The 22,074-nt window shown below is 37.5% G+C and overlaps 1 protein-coding gene across 1 annotated transcript in view; it reads left to right on the top strand.

Annotated features, from left to right (window-relative positions):
• Positions 1-21,635, top strand: part of LOC107103821 (potassium voltage-gated channel subfamily KQT member 1-like) — a gene marked incomplete at its 3' end in the record, with an annotated part of 29,635 nt that extends 8,000 nt beyond the window's left edge. The window contains exons 2-12 of the mRNA XM_015403655.1: positions 569-695; positions 841-919; positions 1,007-1,103; positions 5,183-5,323; positions 10,859-10,969; positions 11,091-11,186; positions 11,926-12,063; positions 14,340-14,505; positions 17,623-17,649; positions 21,240-21,293; positions 21,518-21,635. Of these exons, the coding sequence (XP_015259141.1) occupies positions 569-695; positions 841-919; positions 1,007-1,103; positions 5,183-5,323; positions 10,859-10,969; positions 11,091-11,186; positions 11,926-12,063; positions 14,340-14,505; positions 17,623-17,649; positions 21,240-21,293; positions 21,518-21,635 (1,154 nt within the window). The remainder of the gene's footprint in view (positions 1-568; positions 696-840; positions 920-1,006; positions 1,104-5,182; positions 5,324-10,858; positions 10,970-11,090; positions 11,187-11,925; positions 12,064-14,339; positions 14,506-17,622; positions 17,650-21,239; positions 21,294-21,517) is intronic.
• Between the last annotated feature and the right edge of the window lie 439 nt (positions 21,636-22,074).

Raw genomic sequence — 22,074 nt, 5'->3', positions numbered from 1 at the left:
ATCTCACCAGTCAGAAGGCCTTTTTCACAACGTTTAAAAAGAGGCTCATGGTGAAAAGGGAAATGAAGTCTAGAAGAACTTTCTTCTGCAGAAACGCACAACATAAAATAACAGCCTTGTTTTGTTGATTTCTATCCTGTGGAAACATCTCAGGTAAACATTTAGCCGCTCTGTTTCTTAGAAAGCTGTGTGATGCCATTTCTTCTTTGGCTTCAATCACTTAGCCGTTAACCCTGACATGATATGAGCTGTCGTCAACCATGCTATCAAGCTCCATCTCTCCAGGAGCTTGGATGGGTGGTCCGGGCAGAGCCAGACCACCTTAGTGTCTCTCTCTACTTCTGCCTCAAACACCTGTCATTGCTCCCTCATATTCTATTGTAAGTCTTGGTGATTGATAATAATAGCCTGAAATTAGTCTTAATGCACGGCATTGTTACCGCTCCTTTTAGGAACAACATGTTATCTACATCCCTTCATCCTATGTGTAGGTTTTGCTGTTTTTTTCTTTGCTCCCGTAGATTAAGATAACCATTGCTTTTTTTTCTTTTTACATTGTGATCTGCAGGAGATCGTGCTGGTGCTGTTCTTTGGTACCGAGTATGTGGTCCGGCTGTGGTCGGCAGGCTGCCGCAGCAAATATGCGGGCATCAAAGGACGCCTCCGCTTTATCAGGAAGCCCATATCAATCATAGGTGCACCTGCTCTCCTTTTTTCTCATCTAGTACAATGTTCATTTCTGTAGCTCCAAAACCTTGAAGCATTCAATTTTTTTTCGTGTACCAAATAATTAAACCCAGCTAGGTTCAGTTGTTATTTTTCGCATTTCCTTTCCTTCAGATTTGATAGTCGTCATTGCCTCCGTCATTGTGCTCGGTGTGGGGTCAAATGGACAAGTGTTTGCCACATCTGCTATCAGGTATTTTAAGGATTCTGTAAGCAACAACACATACTTTCTCCACCAATCAGAGGATAAGGACTGATCAGCTGGTCCTGTGTGTTGCAGGGGTATTCGTTTCCTGCAGATCCTGCGGATGCTGCATGTGGATCGACAGGGAGGAACATGGAGGCTGCTGGGATCTGTTGTCTTCATACATCGACAGGTGGGTGAGGAAATATAAAAACCTTCCACAAGAAGATCCATGCTTTACACTCCAAACATATTCATACTTCCCGTTTAACGTATTTATTACCCTTGACATTTAACAGAGTTTTATGATATATCAGTTTGCACAAAATGGTGCAGTTTTTTTTTTTTTTTTCATATAAAAGCCTGAAATCTGTAGTGTGCTTATCTTCTGCCCTGGGTCAAGCTTAGTGAATCTAATGCTAAAAATGGTCCCCAACCTTCTCCTGAACGCCAGCTCACAATAAGAATAGCTAGACAGGCTTTGTAAAAAGCCATTCATAATTGTTGGCAAAGGTTCTCAGGTTTTTACTTTGACTGGGCCATTCAGGATTGTTGTTAAGATGGAAGGTAAACTCCACAGCCCAGTCCCGATACTATCAGCCTTTTTCCTCTGTTAACTATAGCAGTCCGTGTTGACATTTACAGTATTAGCCTGACTAAATATGTATTTCAGATGTCTCAGATGTTTTTCTTCCTAGTCTAAATGAAAATTTCAGATATCGTAAATGCAATTCCTACTAGTACTAATCTACTTGTACTTCCAGATATCCAAAATAAACATTCTCTAATCTCAGATCTCCATAATACTGTTATTGTTAATCATAATGAGAATTTCAGATATAAAAAAACGAAAAAAAAAAAAACATTCTACATATCCAGAAATCAAATTCTTGACATCGAAAATATAATTCTACTGCTTGAAATATCTTAACAGATATCAAGTACTTATTTTATGACTGGTTAAATTAGAAGTCCAGATATCACAATTCTAATATGAATGGAAAAAAGAGATTTCATTTTTAGTTTTAAGAATTGCATTTGAAATATCTGAAATGTTGATCTGAGATGGGAAGAATGTTATTTTAGATGTCTTAAATATTAGTATTGATTAGGAACAATGAATTTTAGACATCTTTAATAAATATTCAGTCAGGCTTATAAATGTCAAATTGGCCACTTTTCTGATTGATTGACTTGATTGACAGTGGAGTAAGTTACATGTCACATTGGGTCAATAGTCAAAAAGAAGGTGCCAAAAGGAGGAATATATATATATATATATATATATATATATCAAGATTTCAAGGTATCTGAAACTTTATTCTTACCCTCAAATTTAGTTTTTGCCGACAAAAAATGTAATTTAGGAAATCTATAATAACAGTTCTGACTAGTAGCAATGTACTTTTTACAAGGAAGAATAACGTTTTAATGGCAAATGGAACAAAGGAGAGGACAGTGCTTCTATTAAATCTTAAAGCAGCTTGCCATATGTCTCCTTATATTCATAGCCATCCTTCTGACCAGCCTTTGTGTCCCGGCTGAACAGTGTCCCCCAGCATGATGCTGCCGACACCATGTATAATGTTGGATATGTTCAGGATAATGTGCAGTGTTTGTCTGTTGCAACATTTAGCATATATAGACCAAAATGTTCACATTTGGTTTCATGGAGCCAAAGCATCTACTACTCTGGATCTTCCATGTTTGTGACAAACTGCTAGGAGCTCATGCTTTTCATAGTGTGTCATTTTGTTGAAACCTTTTGAATGCTTAAAATTGATTAAATAAATACCAATAAAATGCTTTTCTGTTTGTGATTCTAGGATGACTAAAAATACAGTTGAATTTACATCAAAACTTTTGCAAAAATGCTTAGTTTTAAACAGTAGTTTTTATATAAGTCTGTTTAAAAAGATAAGTAGTGCGCTCTCAGTGGGCTGCAGGTTTTTCTGTGGGAAAAAATGCAGGCATAAGTATTGCTTGTACCCCAAGTTAAAATCCCCATTAAATGTACTCCTCATGACATGACTGTGTGTGCATGAGCAAAAAAACCTGAGGCAGATCTGGCTTTATAAGGAGAAGAAAAGAACCAGTCAACCTTCCCACATTTTTTTTTCCTTTGTACTATTGTACACTTGTTTTAGATTTCTTTCTTGCTGATACACAATAGAGTCAGAGGATGTAACACTCTCTTAATCTCTGAAGTACATCCGGTTGCTTTTTGCTAGACCTGACCTGACATTCATGTCTTTAACAAACAAGAGGTGCAGAAATTCACATTGAACGCTGAGTGGAGAGGGTCATTAAGTTACTTCTAAGAGAGAATCTAATGTGATTCCCTGCCTTTTTTCTGCACTGTTGGATGATTTACCAAATTATATGCTCTGCTTAGTAGAAATCTATTGCTTTTTAAAGAAGTAGATTGAAGTGGAATACCCTTGGGTTCTTATCATTGCACTTTAGATCCGTTAAAGCAGCTATTTGCTCTTAGCGTGTCAAACTCAAAGCAGATAGCCTTAATGATATAACAGTGCAGCAACAGTTGAAAATATATTAGTTTTTGGCATTTAGTTTCTAATGCCTTCTATGGCCTTCATACAAGACTTTAAAAAAGAAGGTAAAAAATTGAATGAGGGAAGGAGAGAAATGTTTACTTAAAATTGTAGAAAGTCTCACTAAATTGATAAAGAGACAATGTAGATATTTGTTTTCTTCATGCCACAAATTAATAAAAGAAGAAAGTAAAGACAAGCATCAAATTTCTTAACTCAAAGAGCTATTTTTTTTTTTACCAACAGTTTATAAAATCTTATGTGCCATGCTAATTCATTAAAAATTCATTGTTAATTATGAATTTATCCTATTGTTTTCACTCATAAATTAAAAACGGATTCTTGGGTCCTTTCCCAGCATGAAGTTTTGGGTCTGTTCTTCCCTTTCACACAACAATTAAATGGAGCAAAATGTTCTAAGTGTTGTTTTACAAGAAATGCTCAATAAGTTTGCTTGTTTTTGTCCTATTAATTATGTTGGGATATGATATCTTTACCAGACCGTGTCTTCCAGACCACTCAGGTCTTCTAGTTCCTGCCTCCTCTGTACACCCAGAACTAGAACTAAACATGGAGAAGCAGCATTTAGTTCCTATGCTCCTCTTATCTTAAATAAACTCCCAGAAGACTGGAAAAGTGCTGAAAGCCTGAGTTATTTTAAGTCAGTTAATAATCCGTTTGTTTAGAGCTGCTTTTGACTGTTGAAGTTAAACTGCCAACTGAGGTATTATAAGTCAAGGTTGCTATTCAGGTGTTTTATTTGTTTGTTTTTTCTGTATTTGTTTGCTTTTATATCTACCTAATGTAAAGCACCTTGAATTGTCAGTGTCCTGCTTACAACGTTCTCTCCTAAAAATATTCTCAAAATGTATGTTATTAAAGAAAGTATGATATATATTAAATTTTAATCACAGTTTTAATCAATTCTTGAGTTTAATTTCTTGCTTTCTCTTCTGTAACATTGCAGCGAATAACTTCGTTTTGATTAGGGAATTCAAATCCAATCCATTTTTTTTTCAGTCCAATCAGTTACTGATACATATACTGAGCGTATCCAACACTGATCCGAAACTACTGTTGAATAAATTAACCATCAAGCATCATGCTTCACATAAACATTGTTAAAAATGGTAACAAATTAATAGAGACATAAATCCTTACTAGCTAATGTGTGTGTGCTCTTTGTGATGAAGTAATCAGTGTTCCAATCCTAAAATTGAAATCCCCAGATCATTGTAACTATATCATTCATCCAATATCTGATCAATGGGTTAATATTGGAGACGTTATTGGATCGGATCGCTGCATCTTTTGATTTAATATTGCATATTTATATCTTTAATTATGGAGGTCTCCTTTTTTTTCCTCCAAGGAAATTTAGGACTTTTGACATCAGAGAATATATATATGCAAAAAAAGTTTATTTAAAAAAAGTTTAAGTTTTATTTTTTTATTAACTGAAATTTACTCCATTGTGTTTAGTTATTTATTTTATTTTAATCTACAATTGTCTTGTATTCGTTTTTTCATTAGCCGTGCCTTGAAAACATTTTGCTAATAAAACAAAGACGTGTTTGCATAGAGGGTAGCTTTTTTGCAGCCTAAGAGAAGCGGTTTTGAAATATCTTTTCAAGCTAGGACAGTATGAATCCTCCATTTAGATAGGATTTAGTTAGGATTTTGAAATCATTTCTCCTCCCTACCTTCATGTTTTCAGGAGCTTATCACCACCCTGTACATTGGCTTCTTGGGGCTGATCTTTTCCTCCTACTTTGTCTACCTTGCGGAGAAGGATGCAGTGGATGAGGAGGGCAAGACGGGCTTTTCCAGCTATGCAGATGCCCTGTGGTGGGGCGTGGTAAGAAAGCAATACACACAAAAAAAAGTCTTGGTGTTGAGAAAGTTTTAATTTATTTTAAGCACAAAGAGCTGTGAAAAAGTATTTTAACCCATTCCAGATTGCCTCTGTTTGCATCATTCTGAAATGTTTCAGATCAAACTAGTTTTAGATTCAGACAAAAATAATTTAAATTAATGCTAAAACATTTTTGTAAAGTCATTTAATTTATTAGGAGAAAAAAGTCTTTCCAAACAAGCCAGGCCCTATCTCAAAAAAAAAATAGTTGTACCTTAAATCCAATACTTGTGTCACCCTTTACACTGACAACTACCATTTCAATGAGTATTAAATCCACATTGTGGATTTTACTGAACGGTTTATTTTAGCCACTTTTTTATTTAAAATCATGCCACAGCATCTGAACTGTACGGAAGAGGATTAGGGCCACTGAAAAGGAAAAAAAAATAGTTAACTGATTTTTAAACTTTATTTCAGTTTAACATGGGAAAAACAGAATTCTTACTTTTTTCTCAGAATTCTGACTTTAATCTCAGAATTCTGGCTTTTTTTCTCAGAATTCTGACTTTTTTCTCAGAATTCTGACTTTAATCTCAGAATTTTGGATCTTAATGTAGGTGGGCACCATGAAGGAAGATATGTGGGAGCACTCACCTTCACTGACAAAGATGTGAGTTGTTTGAGGTGGCCAGTGACACATTGGTGTAAAATGATGGAATTAGGCAAGTTTTTACATGTCCGAGGGATCCCCTCATTAATGGGGGAGCAGAAGTTCATTAAAACAAGAGAGCTAGTCTCTAAAACAGACATGGCTGTGGCTTGATGCTAACATGTTTGTTAGCTTTCAGAATTCTGAGAAAAAAGTCAGAATTCTGAGATTAAAGTCAGAATTCTGAGAAAAAAGTCAGAATTCTGAGATTAAAGTCAGAATTCTGAGAAAAAAGTCAGAATTCTGAGATTAAAGTCAGAATTCTGAGAAAAAGTCAGAATTCTGAGAAAAAAGTCAGAATTCTGAGATTAAAGTCAGAATTTTGAGATTAAAGTCAGAATTCTGAGAAAAAAGTCAGAATTATTAGATTAAAGTCAGAATTCCAAAAAAAAACTGAGATAAAATTTTAAAATCAGTTAACTTTTTTTTTTTCAGTGGCCCTAATCCTCTTCTGAAATGTGGACATGTTTCCATAAATCCCGACAAGACACCCAGATCCCAAAGCAGCTGCTACCAACCGTCACCCTACCACCACCATGTTGGACTCGCAGTTTGATGTTTTTTATCTAAAATTTCATCATAGGTTAAAGTAGAAATAACATAATGCAGTCCTTAAAAAAAAAAAAAAAGATAAATAAATGACTATTTTTCTCTGGCATTCTCAAGAATTTTTTGCTTATTTGCTTACATAAGTTAAATGTATTCTTTTTTTGCATGTCTGAAACAAATAGGTATAGCAAAAAAGCACAATAAGATGAAATATTCAGAAAGGAAATACTTTTTCAGGGCTTGAAATTTCACATATATTTTAAATTCAACATTCTGCTACTTTTTTAAGACCACCTTGTTATTAGGTCCTAGTTAAGGGAAATTAATGTGGGTACATCAGCTGGATCAGTTACAAACGTCCTTTTGCTTGTTTTCTGTTTATCACAGAAATTTGACAGAAACATTTAACCCTACGCAGATGTAATGATGTTTTTCCTTTCTCAGAGCTGCCTTCACCCCAGCTTGAAGGTTCAGATTTCCAGAGGATTAATTAAAGTTTTGAATTGAAAGTGCAGAATAATGAGAAACCTATGGCAGCCCTGTGCAGGGGATCAGTGTGTCACAAAGTAATGAACCATTCACCCCTTGCAACTTTGCCTCAAAGAACTTTTAGAGCACCAATATAAAGTGTCAGTTCCCTTAATTAAAACTTTAATTGCGGGGTTGCTACCTTTATGTAACATGGGTTACAAGGGTCACGCTACTCCTCCCTCCTGTGTTCAGGCAGTTATTTGTGTTTTTTGTTCACAGCACACAGAAAAAGGAGTCCCACTTGTGGATTCGCACCTCTTTGTGGTTTACTGAAACTGTAAACTTGAGAGTCATGATATGCTCTTACAATAGGTGGGGCTGAGGAATGCAAGGGTTGTGTGTGCGTCTCCTGATTGGACCCTGCTAAGCTTTTCCACAGCACATTCCTTCTCTTGGCATAATTTGAACATTCGGATGTGCAGGTGCACAACTCAGCTGAAGACTGAGCCAATGCTATGATTCATATCCCATTCTCCTAAAGCCTCGCTTCCTGACCCCGCCGCCGCCAACCATCTTTTCTTTTAGCACATTCACTGTTGCTGATAGGTAGATGACCATTGTTTGGTCAAAAAAACGTTCCAAAAAATGTCTCATTCTGTTTTGGACAAGAAAGGGTCACCTGTGGGTCTTTAATTTAATGAAACTGGAAATTAATACAGAATAGATTTAATAAATATTTAATTAATCACATAGATCTCTGTTAAACAAAAAATATTTATTTTATAAAAGTTAATATAATTATTTAATGACTTAATAAATTATTCATATTCCTGCATTTAAGCACCCCATGAAGTCAGTTAAACTGTCACACATTAATTAAAGCCAAGGAGGCGGGATTAGGGCCACTCTCATAGCAACTCTGACATCTGATTGGCTGCTTATAACGAAACAAAATAAACAAAAATAAATAAGCAAAATAAACAATTTCTTCCTGGTTGTCTTTTCGTCAATTCAATTCAATTCAGTTTATTTATATAGCGCCAAATTCACAACACATGTCATCTCAAGGCACTTTACAGTTCAACCAGATCATCCAGTCAAATTGATTCAAAGTTTTCTATCTAAGGAAAACCAGTTGATTGCATTGACTCATTGACTCAAATACAATCCCTCACACTTACAGTAGCATGCTTGTAGCGACAGTGGAGAGGAAAAACTCCCTTTAAACAGGAAGAAACCTCCAGCAGAACCAGGCTCAGTGTGAGCGGCCATCTGCCGAGGCCGACTGGGGTTCAAGGAGACAGAAGCAGAGACACAAAAAGCAGCTGTAAAAGGCGGCCCCGTTCACCCCTAGTTTGGTCTGAGATAATGAACCTGAAACAGCTTCCTTTGGGCTAGTGGGGTGGGAGCTGCCAAAGACTCCAGCAGAATCAAAGTTAGTTCCGCCTACTAATTAACACCAGCGGAGGCTGGAATTGTTTACAGCAAACAAATGGTAACACTTTTTTAAAAACTCCTTTACAAATATTCTAGTGAAACTTTTCACAGTAAAAGAAAACTAAGAAGTTGTCTTATCTTGGTCAGTGAGAAACAGCCAATCAGATATCAGGGTTTTATGGAGAGTATCTAGTCCCGCCTCTTTGAAGTTGATGGATGTGTGCCTCATTGCAGGAACATGAAATAATCTATTAAATCATGAAATAACTATATTCACTTCTTGACATTAAATCTCTATTCTGTATATTCTGGACTATAGAGCGCACCTCACTACAAGCCGTACCCACTAAATTCTTGGGAAAAAAACAGTAAGCCTACTATATAAGCCGCACCGGGCTTTAGCCTAGTCTCTTAATTAGTTCGGCAGCTTTAATGCAGCAAATAAATGGCAAAATGTGTGAATTCAGGACATTTGTTCTCCGTTGTGCCTTCTACCAATGTATTCTAAATGGAGATGTATGCTAAATGAAATACAGCCCCTTATGCTTTGATTTACAACTTTGACTTCCCCTTCTGGTGGTTAGGAAAAATCAACAGATATGCTGCAACTTCTTATGAGCCGCATGGTTCAAAGCGTAGGAAAAAAGTAGCAACTCATAGTCTGGAAACTACAGTATTTAACAGACTCATATAATTAATTATATAGTTATTAATTGTAGTTTTAATACATTAATGACTAATTTAAATAACAATTTTAATAGTTTTTTATTTATTGTATTGCGGCACTTGTACATTGTGCCACAAGCTGTAATTTATTATACCTCAGGCGTGATAGGCCTGTGGGTTAGGTTTTGAAACATCTGAAGAACTGAACATTCTTTAAAGTTCTGTTCTATCTGTTCTAGAAAAATATTAAGTTATGTGGCACACCTACAGACTGTGCAAATAGTGCATGCAAATATAAATAAGGAAAATCATTGAGCGGATCATGGTAATTCTGAATGAATAGTAAATATCTACTGCTCAGATTTGATCATCTGTGGACAAGACTGTTAGTTTTTCACCATCAGTTTGGCCTGAATGGGAAATTATAGGATAGCATCAATTTTTAACTAAACCATAAGATATACTCATTTCAGTTTGCTATGACCAAACCACTGGAAGAAGATGCTCAGGTTAGATGAGACCAAATTTGACTAGTTTAACCTGCATGTACAACTATATGTGGAGCAATGATATTCTCTCTGTTAAACATGGTGGTGGCACCATGATGCTTTGGAGAAGCTTATCAGAGATGCATGGAGCTAAATATAGAGCAACCCTGTAAGAGGCTGCAGAAAACAGGAGACTGGGAGAGAGTTTCATCTTCAGCCATTTTTCTGATCCTAAACATGCAGCCAGAGCTCCAACAAAACCGATTCGTTAAATTCTTATTTCCGTAAGAATGAGCCAGTCTGGGTTATTTTGCCTCCGTTTTAAGGATTATGGGCTACTTTATGTTGTCTATCACATAAAGTTACAATATTTACATGAAAGTTTGTATGTTTGTTGTAACAGGGGGTGAATACTTTAGCAAGGCTCTTTATAATTAAAAATCAGAGCTCTGATGTGTGTGTGGATTTGAAGCCATTCTTGGGCCCACACTCTACAATCTGAATGAAAGGACCTGTTTTCTGAATAGAGCATTCCACTCTTATGTCAGGAGGACATTGTTTAGTCATCGGATTTGTGGATGAGTGATTAAATCCCCCAGAACTCCACCCACCCCAACATACACCAACCCGCCTCTCCTGCCTCCGCTCTTTCTTTCTTTACCCTCAAAGCTCTTTAAAGTATCTCACCTTACATCAGCCGCTTTGTGTTAGCGCGCAGCGGTGGCTCACCCAGCGATACCCCACAGACAAGCGCTCTAAGCCGAGCGCGCTCTGAATGTGTCAGAACTGGCTCAGCTTTCAGAGTGGGCCGCACATGCGAGCGCGAGAGCTATTTGTTTTCCCTCCTCAGCCCTGCAAATTCCTGCACTCATTGAGGATTAGTGGATGGGAATCTCATTCCCTTGGAGAAGAAAGAGCCCCAAATGCCACAGCAATCGTTCAGACAGTTGTGGGGCAACTCAACAATGGCTGATGAACTTCTTGATTGTCTAAATCAAGATTGAAAGTCTTTGAATGACCATCTGATAGCAGTTGGATTTAATTAAAATGAAAGAGGATTTAATATATCTGTTTAATTTGACATATGAATATACATTTCATTATGATCCCAGATGTCGTTCTCATGTTCGGGAATCTGATCTGGGATTTGTCTGCACAGTTTTTTGGAAAAGCATGTTTTGTGTGTGAAAATCTGGAATCCTTCCTTTTCTTCAGGTGACCGTCACCACCATCGGATATGGAGACAAAATTCCTCAAACATGGATAGGGAAGGCCATCGCCTCATGCTTCAGTGTCTTCGCTATTTCTTTCTTCGCTCTACCTGCTGTAAGCATATATTTTTTTCTAAATTATCCTTCCTTTAACCTTTACTAAATTGGAGTACATGTGGATATCAATATCTCTAACATGAGTATTAAAGTTTTAATATACTTTTTTTTCTGTTCAGGGAATTTTGGGTTCAGGATTTGCCCTCAAAGTCCAGCAGAAGCAGAGACAGAAGCACTTTAACAGACAGATCCCAGCAGCAGCCTGTCTCATCCAGGTAGTGTTTTAGAACCGGAAATGTTTTTCTTTAAAGGGTGGAAGGATACCAACATTAAAATATTGACTTTACACATATGGCTTTCAAGTTTAATTCAACACTTCCCATTTCTTCCCAAGTTAGTCTAATGTTATCCTAAGATTTGACCATAAAAATATAAAATCAGTTCTCAATGGGTACAGTAGAAAATTAAGGTTTCAGACAAATTTTACGGTGCTAAACCACAGCTTAATCAGTGACTTTTCAGTTGTTTTTTCTTGTCTTTGTGATGCAGTTTGTTCACTAACTCTCTTCACAAAGTGTTAAACTCAAAAATGAACAGAAAACAAAAATAGACAAGAAATTATATTTTTTAAGTGTTTAGCATCAACATGAATATAGGGAATAACATCATTTTTTTCATACTAGAAACATTTTCTACTTTTATAACTCTTCTTCTCAAGGTGAGATGACTCATGTAATTTGTAGTTATTGACCTTAAGATTGAATTAAAACAAACCAAATGGGACACCTTTCAGTGTTGTAGCATTTAAGCCTAATAAAGAGTAAAGAGTACTTCCTGTTAGCAAGTTGTGCAACAACTTACAATATGATCGGTAGACAGACATTATAATTGACCTGTGAACCTGTGCAGCATTTATTAATGTCAGATAAGTCACTACTAAGATTAATACTAAAGTAGACAGTTTATATTTTTGGTATTCATTAGATTTTCCTTTTTGTGACGTTTTATTTTCAGACACTCTGGAGGTGTTACGCTGCAGAGAAACCAAACGGCTGTGCTGCTACATGGAAAATGTACGTCTTAACTCCAGAAGGTGTGGCAGCAGCGCAGGTGGACCACAGCAGTCCCAGCATCAAGAAGCTGAACATAGCGGTAACTGTTACCTGCATGTTTTCAATAAAAATCTCTCCTATTAAAAGACACAACTCCGAATCAGTCAGGCTGAATTATTTTACACTGAATAATAAATCCTGTTTAAATTCTGATTTAAAAAGCTGTTGCATTCATATACATCTGACGCTGACATGAATGTCTCTTTGTGCTGTTCACCTTTTGCAACAATATTAGCTATACTGTGCAGAGACCATAGAGTAAAACGTCTGAGCAAAGTTCTCACAAATGTACACACATGGTGAAGAACACAATGCACAGAAAAACACAACTACCCACACACAACAGCTCCTCCTACCCCAAAGGCTTGACTCCTGCAGGATGACTTAAGGCCTTTGTCTCCGCCGGACAAAAGCCCAGTCAGTTGAGATGATGTCACCACCGCCTTTCTCATGGGAGTAAACCTTTGTCAAGTAGTACAACGACAAAAAAATCTTTGTGTCGCATTGAGCCCACACGTATTGGAGAGAATGAAGGCTGCTTCCGCTCATTTCTGTTTTGGCGTGTGACTTTCTCTGCTGTCTTCCCTTCTATCTGCCTCTTCTCAGTCTTTCAGGATTCTTCTCCAGATTTTCCCGTAACCAACTCTCTGTCACTCTCCTCTGTCTTCTCTCATCTCCTTCTATTGCCAAAGGTTGTCCTTCACCATGCGGCTGAATGTGTTTCCTGGTCTTTGTTCCACCTTATTGTTTTTGTTTTGCATCTTCCATGCTTTTCTATTTTCCATTAATGACACAGGAAACATTTGTCCTATTAAGTTAACAGCAGCCCATGGTGCAATTACCTGAATCTGACCCAATCAGTCTTAATAATGAAACTACTTTAAAGGTTACATCCGTAATGTTTGCTGTTTGGATCTGCCTAGAAACAGGACATTTCACACACGTACTGCCTCACATAACACACAGCTATGATTACGTTCTATGAAACAAAGTTTAAACAGGCTAAACTTACATCACCAGATCCAGAGGTCATGACTTGATCAGATTTAGATTTGTAAAGGAAGAAATGTGTGGAGTTAGTGCGCACATGTTGGCATGACCTACTTTTTACACAAGGTTGAATATGTTCAGTTATCATATAAACTTATTATTATTTTTTTAGCAGAAACTATTTCCAAACAGGGAAAGGGTCAAAATCAGATGCAATGAGCAGACGGCAGACAGACTGTCACTATTTATGATTCTGTTTGCGATAAAGATAAAATAATGCACCCTTAGTAAGCAGGCTATTGGAAATTACCAGCTGTTCCCACAGTGAGGGGCACTCTCCCTGGGGGTTGTAGTATATTTGCAAAGGGGGCATAATAGAAATTAAATAAATAAAGACCATTTTTACAGGTAAGTTTTATATATGGGAAAGCAAAATTCTGTAATATGGTAAAAAAAAAAAAGAAACTAAGAAAAGCACATGCAATTTCAACTTCTTGTGCTTTAAATGTAGTTTGATTGAGTTATTTGAGTTATAGTTTATTGTATTGCAATATGTAATATCACTGCAGTGTTAGTTAGGAGGATTTCTTTGACCAAACTATTTTATTTTTAACTCACAGTGTTGAAAGATAAGCAATTTAAAAGCAACTAGTTAGATGGTGTAGAAATTCTACTCATTCTACTTTTTCTACTGCTGTATACTGTAGGACATTTACGAAGTCAACAGCTGGACTTAAATAAGCTAAGTCGACTCACATCTGGACAACTCAAAAGTTGCTTTTTTAAAAGTCAGAAAACATTTTGCAAAAAAAAAAAAAAAAAAATGAAATTATCTCTGAAAATCAACTCGTTTTAAGATTTCATCTCAGCGCTAATGTGATCTGGATTCAGACTTTTCTTTTGCCAGTTGGCACAGGGTTTCCAAAGACAAACAAATATGCATTTCAGGTCATTTCGAGGAAAAATTTATTGTTGAATTTAAATGTATAGCCTGTTTGTTTTTCTCCTGCTCTGCTGCTTAGTTTGGATTCTACTTGAGTTGGATTTTATTCTCCCTCTCCTTGAAGCTAGAAATAGATTTCATCTGAGAGTGTTTACCATCTGTTCCTGTTCACAAGTGAGATCAGTTCAGTGTCTGCAGTGATGTGATGCATTTTTAATGACTGAAAATAATTCTGGGGAAACCATTAAAACCTAAAAACATGACCTCATTGCGGGCCTTTGTTTACAGCTAACTTTCTTATTAAACTGCTGTGTTTAAATGACCAAATTTAATAGATCAGTAGGTTATTTGTTATGACCGGATGTCTCACGTGTGTCTGGCAGAAAAAGGGGACTAAGAGAAGACTGAAGTCCAAAGGGCCTGGCTCTCTAGGTGTTGCCTCAGAGAGAGCTGTGTCGATCCCTCAAATCACCTATGAGCACATCGACGACTCTGTGGAAAAAAAGGATGTCTCCTATTTTATTGCACAGCCAAGGGGGACAAATGAAGGTAAAACAATATTAGAAAATGTGTGTCTCATCACTTTGCTCTACAGTTGCTAATTTGTAATAGGTTCTGACATAGCTCCTTTCAGTCTGGTGGATTTTTCAAAAGATGCCTTCTAACCTTTTATAAATTGCAAATCTTCCATCCTGGCGCTTCAACCTGCAGAGATTACACACTAAAACACCAACTTCCCCTTTATTACCGCTCGATTAACCTCTCCACTCTGGACAAGAGCTTTTGAATTTAGACTTGGCAATCCCAAAAGATTCTCTGGGGTCATGAGGACCCTCAATGGCATTGGGGTTCAAATTTAATTTAATGGTTTTTACACAAGTGAAACAAGCTGAATGAATACAGTGCTGTACAAATGAATACAGTGCTGCAAAGTATTCCTTTTAACCTTTGACCTTTGTTCCCTTAATCACATTGCAACTGTAAACTTCCATGTAGCATATATAATTTTATGCCAAACACAAAGTAGTGTGTAACTTAACAGTGGAGAGAAAATAGTTCCTAGTTTGAGGTCCTAAAGTCTGCACTGAGATATTTACCCTGCTGCAGTTACAGCTGCAAGCCCTTTGGTGTATTCCGTTTCCAGCTTTGTACGTTGTTCCTATCAGTTCAGACTACCTTCACTGTCTTTTTTCTGTCAAAGGCGTGAAGCTGTTTCATTATGGGGATGACACACAGAGCATTTCTGGCAGAAAGACATGTTTCTACCAGGCCCTGATACCGAACAATCGACTCATTCCTCTGCAACAGTGCTAAAATACTTTGGTTTTTAACATCTTTGTTGGATTTCGGAAATAAAACTTCAGCCAATGCTTATCTCATTGCAGATATATTCTCTCATTTGTATGGAGTCTCTTCAAAATCAAAGGAAAAGTGTATCTGTAACTAATTATGAGAGACTTTGTTGACACAGACGATCCCGAAAGGACAAGAGACACTTCCTGTTTGGATTATAACCTCAGACAGGGAAGCCGACTAAACACAGCAAAACAATATGTCGATTGGACATTAGTGATACGACACAAAAATATGAGCTGCAGTCAACCAGTTTAATTTTTTTTTTTTTTTTTCATTTATTCTGACTTTTCTTTCTCGACCACAAAGTTCTTGGAGACATGTTTTTACCCTGTTGTTTTTTTTTTTACTGATGCACTTAACAGTGACCCTCGAAAACTACTACATGCCATAAATTCAGAAACAGACTTTTGAGCTCTTGGGTCAACAGCTGAAAATGAGATGAGATTAATTTAAACATAGTTGGACTTCAGGTACTAATCAGTTGACATCCGAAAAGAAAATAGATGATTTTGCTTTACTTATCAAATTAAAGTGGGTGAATAAAAATGCACCCACAGAATCCCCTTCCTGCCAAATAAACATGAGGTTGTGATTATAGAGTGAAAAATAGTAAAATTAATTTAGTGGGGACCTTTTTAGGGCACTATTTTGCATACTTGGAGACATTAAATGAACTCATGCTGCTATTAGGAACTTGAAAATCCAGGATCTTGTCAAACTTAAGCTGTGGGGGAAATTAGAGGTCCATAACAGCCTCATTGTCAAGGTGATGTTTTTCTGGCACTTCAGACATGCTACCACATAGGTTGTGCTTTTGTGTTGTCAAAATTATTTTTGAAAAACTTCGCACACACCTATTCATTCCAAATGAATAGGTAGGTGTGTCCGATCTTTTGACTGCTACTTTGTGTTTATGTCTTCGATGGAGCCGGAACAAAAGCTAGAAATAGATCTGTTGGCGGTGAAAGGGTAAAGATAATGGACTGAGATGTGTTCTCACCACTGCAGAGTGAGAAAACAGACATTAGAGCACTCTGGGCCTCTTTGCAGAGGATGTTTCAGGTTATGACGGAAGAAGCTGTTATGGGATGACTCCTCATTTTCACGCAGTAAACAGAGACGCTGTCCTCCTCCGCTTGGAGCCAAGATGGCTGCCAGGTGCCTCACTTAAGCCACATGGAAGCCATTACAGCCTTAGTGGTGATTAGAGGTCATAGTTACAAGCTCTTTACGGCTTCAGTAGCCCCCTCCCCTCACCGGCCACAGACACTCTCATCAGGCTTAAATGGAAACTACTTTAAAATACCAGCTCGTCAAAGTTACAAGTGGGAATTCCTTGTAATCCTGGTTACAGTTTACTAAGGCAGTCACATCAAAGCCAATATATTTTATTAGAGTACACATGGTAAAGATTGATCAAAGAGTCTTAAATCAACAGTTTGATCTGCATGTGTCTAATCTCAGGATGATTTAAAACGTAAGCCCATACACATGATATACAACTGATGGAGGGTTATTGGGGAGGTGGTTTGGCTTCCTGTGTTAAAAGCCATCCCAAGCAAATGAACTGACCCAGATTCCAGGTTAATAAACAGACCTTATGAGTTTTTTTCCTGTCAAAGCGTGCTACCATAAAAAGAGCTGCTGTGACATAAACCTGACATAAAGGCAAACCATCACTATAAGAGCAGCTACCAACACCAGGAAGAGCTTAAGACGTCTGCTTAATTGGATGTATCTTGGAAAACAAGCAGACAGTATGTCTGCATGGGAAAGAAGCAATGAAACTCAAGAGACAGGACATAGCATCCTCTCTCCATGCACAGGGTTAGCGTTTGTATTTGTCCGGCAAATGCTTCATAGTTGTCTGTTAAAGAATTGTACTTGACCACTTGGAGGGGAAAAAGAAACAGGATGAGCCATGAGACATTAAAGGAGTAAATAAGTCATAGTCTGCAGGCTGCTGTCGTTAATAATGATGTCTGAGTTAAAAAAATGTGGCGCTGTAGAATCTCTGCTTTAGATCCATTAAGGAATGTCTTTCCTGTTTCATTAAACCTAAAATAGGGTTAGAGATGGCACATGGGACAATTAGGTTTAAAACAAAGGTTTTATTGAGAGTTATTGGATTTTATTCATCCTTATATATCAAGTACTGTACTTGTAATGCTTATAAAATACAAAATATTCTATGTTTTTTTCTTTGAAGACTAAAAGACAAATGGGAGTTAATTGGAATAATTTACAGAGGATTTACATTTGCTGTCCAAACATTGTTAAATTTCTGTGTATATTTTCCTTCTCTTGCAGGGATTGCCAGAATGTTCAGGAAAGCAGGTGAGTTTTTCTACCAACCTTTAAAGGGAAATGTTTAAAATAAACTGCTTTGCAGATTTATTTTTTCACTTATTCTTTTAGAGTTTCATCACAAAGTTTTCTGTAACTGTGAAATAAAAGGAAACCTTATCTTTACATTTTCAAAAGAAAACATCTGATTCGTGTGGCATCTATATGCATTTAGCAACTTTAGTGCAATACCTCTAAGTAAAGTAAAATAGAAGTAGATCAAGCTGTTGATAGTTTAATCTCAGGATTTAGAGGTTTGTTGGAGAACATTAGAGAGCACATTGCATCCTGAAGAGCAAAGAACCCAGCAGACAGGGTTAGAAATATTACCTGAAATGTAAAGAGTATGAATCAGCTGCAAATCTTCTAAGACAAGGCACTCCACCTTAACTAAAAGCAAGCAAGAGGATCATTAATCTGAGAGACAGCCAACAAACTGTTTAAATGAAGCCCTTGGCAAACCTGTCAAGATTTTAAAAGCTGATAAAGGAATACTGCAAAATACTTGCAGCTGCAGCTTTTTAAAAAAAGTAATAGTTTTGCAAAACACCACCTTTCAGACAAGTGATTTATGTCAAGATTATACTTTAAGTACCTCGGTCTGATAGAGATTTATTATATATGTCTTGTCTTTGCTACACCTTTCCATACAGCCTGTTAGTGTTGGTCCATATCTAAACAGACTGGTACATTTAGTGCCAATGCGTGTTCACTGCTGGACAAGGAGCCACTTCACAAAGTACTTCTGTTTGCTATTAAAAACCTGTCTGTGTTAATCATTAGCCAGCCTGTCCCCTTTAATGTGGCCCAGACTGTATTTCAATTAGACATTCTGGCTGGCTGAGGCTTTGTCCTCAACCGGACCGAACCAGAACCAAACAGAGACACTCTCAAACTCTGGTCACAAGTTGACCCGGCCTGTTTTCTCTACTGGGTGCCCTGCCAACAGAAAGGCTGAGCAACAGGACTTGAGTGATATGGACTGAGTCCTTGGGGAAACAGATCACACACAGGCTGGAACACTGCAGAGAGGTAGAGAGGTGGAGAGATGTAGAGTTGATAAGCTGCCATTGTGGAGCTTCAGTTGATAGAAATGAACAAGTCATTGTTTGATTTTTGTCATCCCACTTATCTGTCTGGTTCAGCCCAGCTCCCCCTGTCTAAGAGAATAACTCAATGCACTGCAGTATCTTTGCCTTGTTTTTCTTTCACTCAAATGGCTTCTTATCTCACCACATTCTGTACTTTGAGGCAGCAAAACAAGTTTACATCCACATAAAAGTGATTCCAAAGGCAGCTCTGGTTATGTTAGGAAATTCTACCTCTCTTACTTCCACTTCCTCTCCTATTCCCTCTCTCCACTTCCACATTTGACATTGTCAAACAAAGCGGATGATGGAATACAAGCAGCTTGGAAAGGCTTTACTTGAATTGGAACGGTCATTCAGTACTTCGACGCAGATTTGCCTCGCCATTCTTCATCACAATGGAGGCTTGGTGCTTTGGAGGAGAGACATGTCAAACTCTGCTGACAGTCTGGCTGCAGGTCAAGACCCGGCTACACGTTGTTCTTTGCTGTTGTTTTTAGGCACCCCAGCCAGCTGCACAGCTCAAGTAGAGCTCTGCAGTTTTTTTCTCTGTCTGTGCTGAGTTCAAACTTCTCTGAATATCCTCCCATTTTTTTTCACATTTTGTAGAGTGAGAAGCACCAACTACTGGGATTCTTATGTTCAAACACTAAGCCATGTATTATTTTGCAGATGAAGGCAAATAATTCATGGGTAGCATTTATCTTTTACACAAAGTCTATAAGTTGTATTATGCATTTATATCCAGCCACCTTTACTTTGAAATACCTAAATGAATTTCTCTGAATTCCGGTTCAATTGCATGTTTTCTAAGCCAGAACAGTGCTTTGTTTTTTGGTCCACTCTATAAAGCCTGGAACACGATTGCTATTTCTGACTATTTGAATCAAAAAGCTTCCTGGATGGGAAGCGAAACGTCATCAGACTTGGAAACAAAGTCCACTGGATTGCTTTTTATCTTTTTTTAGAATGAATTCCAAAACTAAGCCCTCTTCTTTTTTCATAAATTAAGAAGAAATAGATCTTGTATCGGTATAAATGAATCACAAGGAATAAGACAGGTCAGTGATAATGTTGTGGATAACTTTAAAGCTAAGTTATGTTTTGTTTATTGAATTGTATATTTGTACAGCAGAAAATAAGCAGTCCACATAATCTTAACCACAGAATACCTAAGATGAGACATGGTGCTAGCTCTAGTAAAAGGCTTGAGACAAATCTGGCAATTCACCTTCTTGCAGAACAATGACCCTAAACCTACATAAGAGCTTTAACTAATTTGTTTCTATCTCAGTTATATATCTATGCTAGAGCTACACATTCAATTCAATTCAGTTTATTTATATAGCGCCAATTCACAACACAAGTCATCTCAAGTCACTTTACAGTTCAACCAGATCATACAGTCAAATTGATTCATAGTTTTCTATCTAAGGAAACCCAGTTTATTGCATTGAATCAAATGCAGTCCCTCACACTAAGCATGCTCGTAGCGACAGAGGAGAGGAAAAACTCCCTTTTAACAGGAAGAAACCTCCAGCAGAACCAGGCTCGGTGTGAGTGGCCATCTGCCGAGGCCGACTGGGGTTCAAGGAGACAGAAGCAGAGACACAAAAAGTAGCTGTTAAAGGCGGCCCAGGAAACACACAGCCAGGCAGATGAGCTCCGAGCCAACTCCCATGTCAGAGGATGAAGAGAGCACATCCAGCCAGTCACAGTGAGAGAAACAGGACTACACTGGAAAAAAGGCCAATCTCCAGCATCTATAAACAAGGGTGTTTATGGAAGCAGCACAGCTGATGTTTCTCTCCAGGATGGCGTCACAGCCAAACAGGAACAGACCAGATGAAGCTACTATGAGAAAAAGCAGAGAGAGCATAACATTAGAGATTGAACTAACAGATTCTGCAGATTGGGAGAATAGAGACAGAATGAAGCAGAATGATCAAATGGGGGTCCCTATGTCCTCCAGAAGTCTAAACCTATAGCAGCATAATTATAGAGATAGCTCAGGATAACCTGAGACACTCTATCTATAAGCTTTATCAAAAAGGAAAGTTTTTTCAAGGCCCACAACCAAAGTCATTTGAAAATATGAGATAACTAATGCACAGACACTCCTAATCGTAATTAGCTTTACCTGTTTTAAAGAAATAAAAAAAATTATTGGTGTTTTTGATGTGTAAAGCTGGTAGGTAAATACTTGGAGTCTCTGGAGTCTGAATACAAATGCACCCGAGACTTAAGAGATTAAGATTACAACAAAAAATATGTATGAATTTCCTTCTCTTTCACAGCTATGCACCATGTCTATCACAGTATATCACATATGGTTTCACAGTAAAACGCATTAACTTTGTCTATATTTGATAAAAAAATTAAAAAATTCATAATGTGAATACTTTTGCAGTTTATGACCTATGTGATTTGTTTAAGTCTTCTCATTTTTCTTCCTTTTCTTTCTTTTTCTTTTATGCATCATCTATCTTTTAGGCCCTCCTCACCACTCATGGTCATCTTTTACTCTGAGCTGCCCTGCTTCCCCAGGTATCCCTCTGCTCTTTTCTGCTTTCTTATGTTTGTAAAAAACAGCACACAGGAATCTTTTTTTTATTTATTTAATAATTCTAGGTAAAACCAATTTCTATATAATAATAATAATAATAATCGTGACAACTTAGCCTATTAAAGTTGTTTCATTCTTTTTTTTCCAGCTTCCTTGCTTTGGTCAAACTTGTAATTCTATCTTATGTCTTTGTTTCTCTTTATAGTAAAGGGGAGTGGTGATCAAAGTGCTTCCATAGACATCTCCCGCGCCAACAGCCTCACCGATGACCTAGATGACATGAGTGAGGACATCCCCCTGCCTGTGGTCACCAACAAGAACCAGTAAGTAACCAAAAGTCTACCCTCAGCGATCCACTCCAAAGCATCGCCCTCTGCTGACCTTCATTATCTGATTCCTTTTAGACTGATTTCCCTCCTGGTCATAGTGCCTGGAGTTCTTTTGTCAGAGCAGAGAGCCACTTTAGCTGTTTTCTAAATGAAGCTGTTTTGTTTAAGTTTCTTGAGGGTTAATGAGACCCTTGAGAGCCAAGGCCGTATCAGGTACAGAGAGGGTTGTGAAGGGGATTATCCTTTCATTCTTGAGAAAAAAACGTCATTGACGTTTCTTTGAAAGGCTTGTAAGACATGTTATGGTACAGATGGCTTGTCATCACATGCCCTCATTGAACTCACTGTTGTTGCTGCGTGAATTCAGGGTGAATGCTGATGCTCTCCCTCCCACTAACCCGGTCATGCAAATTGGTTTCGCAAACCTGGGTGT

This window comes from Cyprinodon variegatus, unplaced genomic scaffold (assembly GCF_000732505.1).
Source record: "Cyprinodon variegatus isolate N-32 unplaced genomic scaffold, C_variegatus-1.0 Scaffold1536, whole genome shotgun sequence".
Lineage (NCBI taxonomy): Eukaryota > Metazoa > Chordata > Actinopteri > Cyprinodontiformes > Cyprinodontidae > Cyprinodon > Cyprinodon variegatus.
This window is presented reverse-complemented; position numbering and strand designations above follow the sequence as displayed.